The following is a 10,487-nucleotide window of genomic DNA, read 5'->3' as shown; positions in this document are numbered from 1 at the left end:
TGCCGTCACCCATCAGTCAAGAATATGCTGCCTGCTTGTCCTGGGATAAAGCTTACTACACCTGCAGGAGGCTGAGAACAAACTGCACAGCTACATATACTACAGCTAAAAGTTTGTCTCAGTCTCCACCTGCCGGTCATGGTGAGCTATTACCTATCGGTGAACTGTGCCGGTCTGGAGAGGTATTAGAGAATCTGTTTTTAACAAGTATCAAATTAATTACATAGGACATGATCTTTGCCTATCGTTTTTGTATTTAAAGTGTTTGCAGCTGAGACTTTATAAACCCTTTGTGTAAATCCTGGAGGGTCAGAACAGGGCTCCAGTTACACTGGAAGGAGTCAAACATGCTCCTGAAGGAATTTTGAGGAGCTCAGTCATATAGGCTGTAAATACACCAAAGGCAAGTTTACAAAAAAGAAAAAATTTTATTTGACATTTCCATAAAGTTTGAAAACAGCATTACACTTACTGTTAAGAAAAACAAACAAACAAAAACAAACAGCTGGAAGGAAATAAAATGAAGAAAAATTGACACAAATCCACATGGTCTCAAAAATAGAAAAACAGGCTCACTACTCCTAAAGTTAATAAAGAACATGGAGAAACAAGAGGAAAGGGGAACTTGAAACTGTAAAATGATATCCAAACTTTGTGTGTTAACAGAAACCTAATTTGCATCCAAAATCCAAGTGATAAATACCACAAATTAAAATAACGTATTCCTCCCCACCACTGCTGCTAAAAGGTGAAAAATGGACTTTTCAAGCCCTCTTGAAAGATGTTCTACTTCAGAACCCCAATGTCCCACCTCAGTTTGGAGGCAAGGGCTCTGGAAAGGGTAGGCTCCAAGAGGAAGGTTTTAACAGTTCATCTTTTCTTTCTGTGCAATATGTTAAATTTGTGAGGAGTCAGAAAGAGTGCTGCTCCCCTGTGAGTGAGGGGCAACCAATGTTACAGTGGGCAGGGGATGAACATGCATTCACTTATCCACTCTGATCTTGTCTCCAGAGCTAAGTCTCATCCCCTTATGATTCTGAGCCATACCTCAATCAAATAGAAATGAAGGCTCAGTAGGAAAGAGGAAAGCCATAACGGGGAGTGCAATATCCTTCTCCATTTACCCAAGGCCCTTCTACTTGTCCACCCCCATCCCCAACACATTCCATTTTCACTCTCGTTATTCTTAAGTCATTTTTGTGAGCTTCTGGGAGAAGTTTGAAGGGCAGTGTGAGGTCTCCCCTGTATTTATTCCTGCCTTCATGGGATCTTTCAGTCCCAGATTCCAGTGTTCCATCAAAGTAGACAACTTGTTAAAAGTAATTATTTATGACTGAAGCAATTGGTCCATAAAATAAAATATTGGATGGGCTCTGAATGAAAGGATGAATGGAGATGGGGAAGAGAAACAGTCCCGGTATCTGTGTAAAACTGACTGAGGTGGTACAGGATCAGGAGTTTACTTCCGTTGTTTTTTCTTGGATGGGGTATGATGGCCATGGCTGGAGCCCTTCCTTTTCCGAGAGTGTTGCTGCTGTTGTTGCTCCTCTTCCTCGTACCTACTCTCCCGGTCAGCTAAAGAGAAGAGAGAGGCAACATTAGCAGGGCAAGGGATAGATACACACCAGAAAGGCAATTCTCTCCTGCTCTTTCAGAAATACTCATTAGTACTAAGTTGGTAAATACAGGTAAACTTTTGGAAACGAGACAGTCGCTTCTCTTAGAGCACCACAACCAAATAGGAGGAGAAGCTGGTTGGTTTAATCCTATTATAGAAAATGCAGTTAATGTTTTCACTGCCTCACCTCTCCTTGCCTCCTCCTCCAGTTCATCCCAATCTTTGCCACTCTCCTCTTCACTGCCCAAAGACTCACCACTGTACTCTGTAGAGAAACAAGTTGATATTATGAAAATTAAATGCTCACTATCTGTATATTATCCACAGTCTTCCAACATTGTGCTCTTGTACTCACAAATGCTCATTTCTTCCCCTCTTACATTATTCTTCTCTGTACAAAGTCTAAATGGCTTACCAGACTCTTCAGTCTCATCAGAATAATCTTCATCACTATCCTCCTCTTCCTCTTCTGCATCATCTTCTGAGGGGTTAAAGGTCTCATCCTCCAGCTCCGACTCTGAGCCGTCATCCTCTGCATCACTGCCCTAAGGATGGCAGGAGTAAATAACTGAATTCTACAATTCTTTAAATAAAGGAACACTCCTCCAACCTCCCTCCACCTCCTGTCAGCACTGGAATGCTACAACAGCAGTGGTCAGGCACAGAAAAACAAAACAAACTTACTGATGTCAATATTCTGCACTGTGATGAGCATTTCATTTGGGGTTAGGCCATTTGTTTATCATACCTCACCCTCTGGCTCCAGGAAAGACCAGCCACCCTGCTCGAAGAAACCCTCAGGATCATCCACAATAGTCTTCATGATTTTGGTCCAGTTGAGGGACTGCACCCCCTCTGTGTACTTCAAGTCACAAGAACTGTAGGCAGGATAGACAAAGCAGTGGGACAGAAGAGTTTATAGGGCTGTAGTATATAATCATGGAAAGAAAAGTCATCTGGGGAATTCATCTCAGCTCCATGTATTCAATATTTTGTAAGAAGAAAATTTAAAGACATAGGCCTTCCCCCTATTTCAGTTTCAAGCATAGAATAAGTTACCAAGAGCAGTGAAACAGTGAGAGGTGAAGACAGATGTATAAAGGACCAGAATTCTGAAAAATTCCCAGACACAGGAGACAGTCAGACATCCACTTCTTATGGCAGTGCATGGCATAACTTAAGCACTCACTTGAGCCACTCCTTGATAGGGTCTAGAGAGGCAATGGGGATGGCATTGATCATGGTCACTTTTTTGCTGTAGTCCTTATAAACGATCACCATATCAAAGTTCTTCAGGTGGAATTGCACGCGCTCAAAGTGTACCAGCTCTACCTCATCCAGGGTCACCACAAAAGGAGGCTGGGAGTGAAAAAGGCAGGTCAGAATAGCACTGAGCAGACTGTCTCCGTGTACAGGTTCATGATTGCAAACCACCACATTGTAAATATGCTGAATCTTATAATGTCAGCACTGGACTCTCATCAAACCTGGTATGTTTTGCCTTCACCTCCCTTGTCACATTACCTCACAGGGGCCCTGAGGGACTAACTTGCCTGATCTTTTGGAATCTCTGTGCCCCCAAAGTGTTAACTCTCTAGGGTCAGCACCTTATTAATGATGGAGAGCATTCAGAGTACATTCAGGCTCCCTGATAGTAGCTCCTCTCATCCCCACTTACCCATTCAGTGGTGTTGACTAGCGCACTGCTGGTGGGCTGAAGTAGGCAAGTACTCCTGTAAGGTGCACCATTGAACCTATAATAAAAAACCATGAACATACATCAAAACTAGGGCAAAAAGGCTAGTACAGGTCAAATGAGTGCATCCTCCTGAAAGCTAAAGTTATCTAATATACAACCTTTTTTTTGTTAGTGATAAGCATCCTCTCCCAAAGAAGTCTAAAATGATCTAACCAGTGAAGCCACCAAGTAGGACATCTAGCTAAATCTGAGACCAGTAGCAGAAATGTAAAATGACCACGATTATTTTTTTTTGACAGCAGTAAATGTGGTTTCTTTCCCTCCCAAAAAAACAAACAAAATTTACCCCAATTCCCTGAAGGGAACCTCAAACTCCAGCTCCTCCTTGGTCAGTGTCTCTACCTTCTCGATAAAGTTCTTGAAAGCTGTCTTGAGCTTGTGCCTCATCTCTCGCTCCATCTGCCCATCACAGGAACAAGAAAAGAAACACTCAATTGCACTTCATAGCAAATGATTAAAAAATAAAATCAACCTCTCCTGTGCAGAACCTGCTCACTTATTATCCCTCACCCCCACCAAAGAAAACATAAACTAACCAAAGAACCTCAGCTTGAGGATTATCTGTAATATGATCCCAACTAGAACCATACAAGCAAGCTAATCAAATTCTTAAATTCTGACTTCACATTTTCATACTGTAGAACCCAGGGTTATGGGGCCTGCTCTCTAGGAGTCCTAAAATTATAGTTAGTTACCTCCTAACATTGCTCACCTGCTCTGCATAAAGGTCATCCCTGTCATGCATATGCTGGTGTTTCCCCAGGTCGGTGGTTATCTCCCCCACCTCTGTGTAGAACTGCACATCTGTATGTCGTTTCTTTCCGAACATAATGGCATTCTGGAAAGAGAAGTAGAAGATGGGAATTGGAGGGGCTGGGGTGGAATATGGCTAAGGTAGAGGTGTGAATACATTTGAAAATGTTTTACGGAACTGCAGCTGACATTTATAGAGGTTAATGATATAAATAAGCATAATGATTGGATATTTTCTATAAATGTGGATACAATAGAAGTTATAATGCTGCTCCGCGTGACTGTTCTCTGGAGGAGCAGCATTATACCTTCTATTGTATCCACATTTATATACCTCAACTACAAGACCAATCTGGACCCCTGAAGAAGGTGAGTCCACCGAAACACAAACCGTGTTGGGTCCTGTTTCACTGGAGCATATGTGGATTATGGCTTTGATTTTTTTTTGTGTAAATCATCAATAAATAAGCATCAAGAACATCCTCCTCCAGTTTCTTTTTGTTTTCATTCTCTGGATTTTTTTTTTTTTTTTACTGTAGAGCAACTGGGTCGAGCTTTTCTGTTGTTAATAGCTCACTAAGACCAGCAGGTGGAAACTAAGACAAACTTTTGGCTGTAGTAGAGAATGACACGGGGAAAAATTCTGTCCCCGTCACTGCCCCGTCCCTGGACCACCATCTTCTTCACCGCCCAGTCCCCGGAAGTTGCATCAGAGGAGAAGCTTCCGCCCACACACATGCGACTGCAGACAGGCAGGCTCCGCCGGCTTGAGCACCTTACTTTACTAACGTGCTGCGAAGGTAATGGGGAGGGAGATTCGTTACGTAGGAGGGAGGGGGGGCCACGCGCGATTCCCTCCCTTAACTGCGGGGACAAGGCCATTCACCGCTCCACGGGGCTGACTGGAATTTATTTTATTTTTTTATATAATGTTTAATCTTTTTAATTTATCATTTAATTATTATTTTATTTTTAAGGTAATCTTTGTTTTTATCCTCACTGAATACTTGTTGGGATGTACATATCTTGTCTCTATCTCTATCTGTCCTATCTTCAATGGAGTTCCTTTCATTATTCAATTGTTACATTGTAAACTGCTTAGGTCAGTAAAATGCTGGAGTGGTATATTAAATCCTAATAAACAAACATGGCGGTAATGACAAAAATCAAGTAAATGCCACCCCCCCTCCCCCGAGCAGGCGAGCGAGCCCAGTCTTCAGGAAGACAGGGCTTTAGGTCAGTCAAGGTCTGAACCAACTTGTCCCGATCCTCACAAGAACGACCTCAGAAAATGGAAATTTTGTTAGCTTCGCATTAGACACCACATCCGTCGACCAACCCTGGAGCCACAGGGCATGGCGAGCGGCCACACCGAGAGCCATGGACTTGGCCGAAGCCCGCAGCAGATCATACATAGCATCCGAGACATAAGAAGTGTCCAGCTCAAACTTAGCTACCTCCTGATCCACCAAGGACCAGTCATTAGACTCCCGGTCAAGAACACGCTTGGACAACCAAAAACAAACCCACCAGACCACCACGCATGGCCACCTGGACTGCCAGAGCAACCACATCAAAACTCTGCTTAAGAGGAGAATCTATCTGACGAAAAGATGGGATTGGCATGTGGGATCTCTTCATGGAGGTAGTTAGGGGATGGGCCATTAGTGTGGGCAGACTAGATGGGCCTTGGCCCTTTTCTGCCGTCATATTCTATGTTTCTATGATCCTCAGAGACTCGCAAATTTGAGCCGCCCTCAACTGGTATCATATGCTAATGCGCAATGGATGAGACCACCGCGTACCCCACAGGTGACTTCAAGTTATCTCTAACCCCCTCCTGGATGGGATACAGGAGTTCATGGACCGCGCAAAAAGAAAAGGCATTTCTGGCGCCTTCCATTGTGCATGCACAATATCCCAAATATGCATAGGAAAAGAGCGGGATGCTGAATGGATTCCTCGAAGCAGGGGGGGGTCCACCACACATGGGGGTTGCTTTGCATCCTCCTCAAAACGCACGACCGACGCAACCTGAACAATAAGTTCCTGGAGCTCTTCATGCTGAAAAATTCACACCACTGACGCGTCTTCGCCAACTGGCGGTTTCCACCAGCGGCATCTGTCTCCCTGAGAAGATCTTGGAGGTCCCCTAAGGAGTCCAAGCTCTTGTCAGGTGAAAACGCCTCATCAAACCAAATTTTGGGGAGGTCGGGGAATTGGGAGGAGAGACTTGACCCGAATGTGACACCCCCGAAGTCAGATGGACTCCCGAAAGGGTCCCCCAAACTCAATCCGGCACCACAGATGAGGACAAGAAGGCCTAAAAAAAATCCAACAGGCCTACACTAAATTAGGGAAGACTGCACAAGCTTACCACCCCCACCTGCTGGAGACTGAGAGCAAAATAAAGAGATTGGCCCTGGAAAATCCAGAGAAGAAAATCCAAGAGAAACCAAAAAAAACACTGTGGAGTGATGATGTTCCTGAAATAGACTTTATTGAAGATTTGAAAGTTCCAAACGTCAACATAACAATCCACATAAAAACAGGATAATCCACATAAAAACCTTAAGGACCTAGTCCGCTGAGAGCGTAGGACCCAACACGGTCCGTGTTTTAACAAGGTGGTCTTCCTCAGGGGTCCCTGATAGTCCTATGGTAGTAAATACGTGGAAAAACTAATCAATCCAAAAAGAACAGTTGCATGAAGGTTCACATAGAACACGCTGCAAAACCAAAAGCAATAAGGAGACTGAGAGCAGACTGAGTGTATTTGGGAATGCACAGCCCACTTCACTACAGCAAAAATTTATGTCTCAGTCTCCACCTATAGGTCATGGTGAGCTATTACCCATCAGTGAAGCTGTGCCAGTCTGGAAAGACACTTCAGAAAACCACTTTACCATAAAACAAGAGATTATGAATTACACAAAACATCTAAAAGGTAGTAAAACCATCTTTTCAGTATACTAATAATACTAAAGTACAATCAGTCAGCAGTTCTGAGGCAACAGAGAAAATGTTCCCATGCCATCTCCACTGCACTATGCAGATGCTGTATCAGAAAATTCTGGGGGCATATGCTGCATTTGCTCAGTACTATCTCCATGGAAAATCCCTTGGTTGTATACAGAACCCAACCCTTCTCTTAGCATATGCCTAACATCCAGCAGTATATGAACTAACAACTCCTCCCTATGCCACACCAAGACTCTAGTGCTAAGATTCTTTTCCCAGTTGAGCACTGGCAGCACTTTATGCATGCTTTGCAGGCATTAGTCCCTGTACCTCACCCCTGCCCACTCCACTCACTCTGAGATGAAAATGCAGCACGATGATCATTTCTCCATCACATGGCTGGAATACTGCATGCTTGATGTTGTTGTACAGAATGTCCACTTTGTCTCCTCGCACAGATGTAAAACGGAAACCTAGAAGAAAATGTGAAACAATTAGTAAAGAAACTTGCCATTTTTAACTCGCCCATCTCTATCAGAATTTAAAGGGCATTTCTGTCAACCCCTAACCCTGGTTCTAAATCTTAAATACAAAGAGGAGGAGAGATTAGACTCTTGTTATCTATATATCCATTCATAGAAATGATCTCCAACTGATACATACACATGTATGCTATGTTACATGTAGTCACTTGTTTAATCCACACACACACCCTCCCCGGTACAATTGATCTCTTCAGATTCTGCACCCCAATATTTCCATGAATATCCCCTGAAAGTTCCTCTTACCATTAACATGCGCTTCCAAAGAACCCTGCATTCTCTTCTGGGCAATGTTGGGCCGAATGTAAAGGTCCTTTAATTTTGGGTTACTGCGATTCAAGTTGATGACCAAAGAGTCTTGTTTTACAATGCCCTGGAGAGCAGGATATAAACATTAAAATCTCTACAATTCCTCCACCCTGCATCAAATTCCTCAGCTAGAGGTGTTCAGAACTAGAATAAAAGGAAGCCTGTGAGCCCTGAGATGCCCATTTTCTACCATAGTTTGACTGTTTCATTGCAGCCTCTCCTTCAGCTCAGACTGTAGCTGTAGATATCTGTACTGTTTTCTCACCTCCTTTTCTTTCTCTTCCGCTTCCCTGGTCTTGTAGCGCTTCTGCACTTCCTTGATAATCCGAAAGGCATTTTGAAGGTTCAGAGAAGGCACCATAGGCTCTCCGGGAGTCTTGAGATTTGATGCCCTGTATGTTCTGAGATGAAGATAAAAAGTGAGCATATGCACTCTGAGCCCCTCAGGGCTTATCCTTGATATTTATGCACCGTGCCTTGGGTCTCATGTGCTACAGTCTATTTTTCATGTGATGGAACCTATAAACCTTTCCAATTCACTCAAGTCTGAAGATACACAGCTACTTCATATCCCTCAAATAGGTACGGTTATTTATTTGAAGACCATAATCAGGCCTTTGCTGTAGAAAGCCCAATGAAATCAAACACACTGCCAATAGATCTCTGAATGATACTATGTTTATGTTTGGGAAAAACAAATTATTTTTGTTTAGCGGCGTCTTTTCTTCATAGCTATATGATGCCTATATTTCCATCTTTATGGTCAGAGGGCTAAGGAGAAATTAGGTTCTCACCTGCTAATTTGCTCTTTTAGACTCTCCAGACCATTACAGCTTCACTGAGGAGTACTACGTCACCATGACAAGCGGGTGGAGACAGACAAAAACCTTTGGTTGCAATACAAGTAGCTGTTCTTCCCCCTAATCTGACCAGTCTGCTGAATAGCCAAGCAGAACTACACTCTGCTAATTATAACAGTAACAACACTCCGAACAGCAGTAAAGATGAACGTAGAACAATACTGTTGGAAGATGCAGAGACAAACCCCTTCAGCAAAGGTCCCCACAGCTCACCAGCTATGCCAAAGCTGCTGTTCTTGTGATCTCCCTGGCCTTAGAAAAATACTAGAACCTACAGAAAAATTCCTCTCTTCACGTGAAACCCATAAGAACACCACAGACAGATAGGGTGGGTGCAGTACCGGTCTGGAGAATCTAAAAGATAGAAAATTAGCAGGTAAGAACCTAATTTCTCCAGACCAATACAGCTACACTGATGTAACATACCAAAGCAGTACCCATTATGGGTGGGACTCCCGAAAGGCCACATCCAGAACACTCTCACTGAACACCACATCCTAAAACGCCTGAATGATCACATGGTAATGCGTACAAAGGAATGCAGAGAAGACCAAACTGCAGCTTTACAAATATCCACTGGAGGCACAAGAGAAGACTCGGCCCAAGAAGCTGCCTGACCCCGAGTGGAATGAGCCTTGAGAAATCCCGGAACAGACTTCTTCTGACGAACATAATAACAGCTTTATTGGGTCAGAGCAATGGATCATCAAGCCCAGTAGCCTGTTCTCACGTACGCAAGTAAGGCTAGTCTCAGTTAGGGCACTGGTCTTTGACCTAAGGCTGCCGCGGGAGCGGACTGCTGCGCACGATGGACCACTGGTCTGACCCATCAGCGGCAATTCTTATGTTCTCACGGTGGCCAATCCAGGTCACTAGTGCCTGGCCAAAACCCAAGGAGTAGCAACATTCCATGCTACCGATACAGGGCAAGCAGTGGCTTCCCCCATGTCTTTCTTAATAACAGACTATGAACTTTTCCTCCAGGAACTTGTCCAAACCTTCCTTAAAACCAGCTATGCTATCTGCTCTTACTACATCCTCTGGCAATGCATTTCAGAGCTTAACTATTCTATGAGTGAAAAATTTTTTCCTCTTATTGGTTTTACAAGTATTTCCCTGTAACATCATCGAGTGTCCCCTAGTCTTTGTAATTTATGACGGAGTGAAAAATCAATCCACTTGTACTCGTTGTACTCCACTCGGGATTTTGTAGACTTCAATCATATCTCCCCTCAACCGTCTCTTTTCCAAGCTGAAGAGCCCTAACAGTTTTAGTCTTTCCTCATACGAGAGGAGCTCCATTCCCTTTACCATCTTGATCGCTCTTCTATGAACCTTTCTAGCACCACTATATCTTTCTTGAGATAAGGAGACCAGAAATGAACACAATACTCCAGATGAGATCGCACCATGGAGTGATACAGGGGCATTATAACATTCTTAGTCTTGTTAACCATCTTTTTAAAAATTCCTAGCATCCTGTTTGCTTTTTTGGCCGCCGCCACAAATTGGGCGGAAGGTTTCAATGATACTCAGATCCTTTTCTTGGGCGCTAATCCCTAAGGTGGACCCTAGCATCCGGTAACTGTGATTCAGGTTATTCTTCCCAATGTGTATCACTTTGCATTTGTCCACATTAAATTTCATCTGCCGTTTGGACGCCCAGTCTTCCAATTTCCTAAGGT

The 10,487-nt window shown here is 43.5% G+C and overlaps 1 protein-coding gene across 1 annotated transcript in view; it reads right to left on the bottom strand.

Moving 5' to 3' along the window:
* Positions 1–408: 408 nt before the first annotated feature.
* The window catches only part of SUPT16H (SPT16 homolog, facilitates chromatin remodeling subunit), a 48,056-nt gene continuing 37,977 nt past the window's right edge, over positions 409–10,487 (bottom strand). The window contains exons 16-26 of the mRNA XM_033925056.1: positions 8,208–8,343; positions 7,880–8,006; positions 7,446–7,564; positions 4,090–4,215; positions 3,664–3,776; positions 3,297–3,372; positions 2,808–2,977; positions 2,367–2,496; positions 2,034–2,163; positions 1,806–1,883; positions 409–1,575 (exon numbers count right to left, since the gene is read on the bottom strand). Coding sequence (XP_033780947.1) covers positions 1,460–1,575; positions 1,806–1,883; positions 2,034–2,163; positions 2,367–2,496; positions 2,808–2,977; positions 3,297–3,372; positions 3,664–3,776; positions 4,090–4,215; positions 7,446–7,564; positions 7,880–8,006; positions 8,208–8,343 — 1,321 coding nt within the window. The 3' untranslated portion in view covers positions 409–1,459. The remainder of the gene's footprint in view (positions 1,576–1,805; positions 1,884–2,033; positions 2,164–2,366; positions 2,497–2,807; positions 2,978–3,296; positions 3,373–3,663; positions 3,777–4,089; positions 4,216–7,445; positions 7,565–7,879; positions 8,007–8,207; positions 8,344–10,487) is intronic.

This window comes from Geotrypetes seraphini, chromosome 16, assembly GCF_902459505.1.
Source record: "Geotrypetes seraphini chromosome 16, aGeoSer1.1, whole genome shotgun sequence".
In the NCBI taxonomy this organism is placed as follows: Eukaryota; Metazoa; Chordata; class Amphibia; order Gymnophiona; family Dermophiidae; genus Geotrypetes; species Geotrypetes seraphini.
The sequence above is the reverse complement of the archived record's forward strand: the minus strand, read 5'-3'. Positions and strand labels throughout refer to the sequence as shown.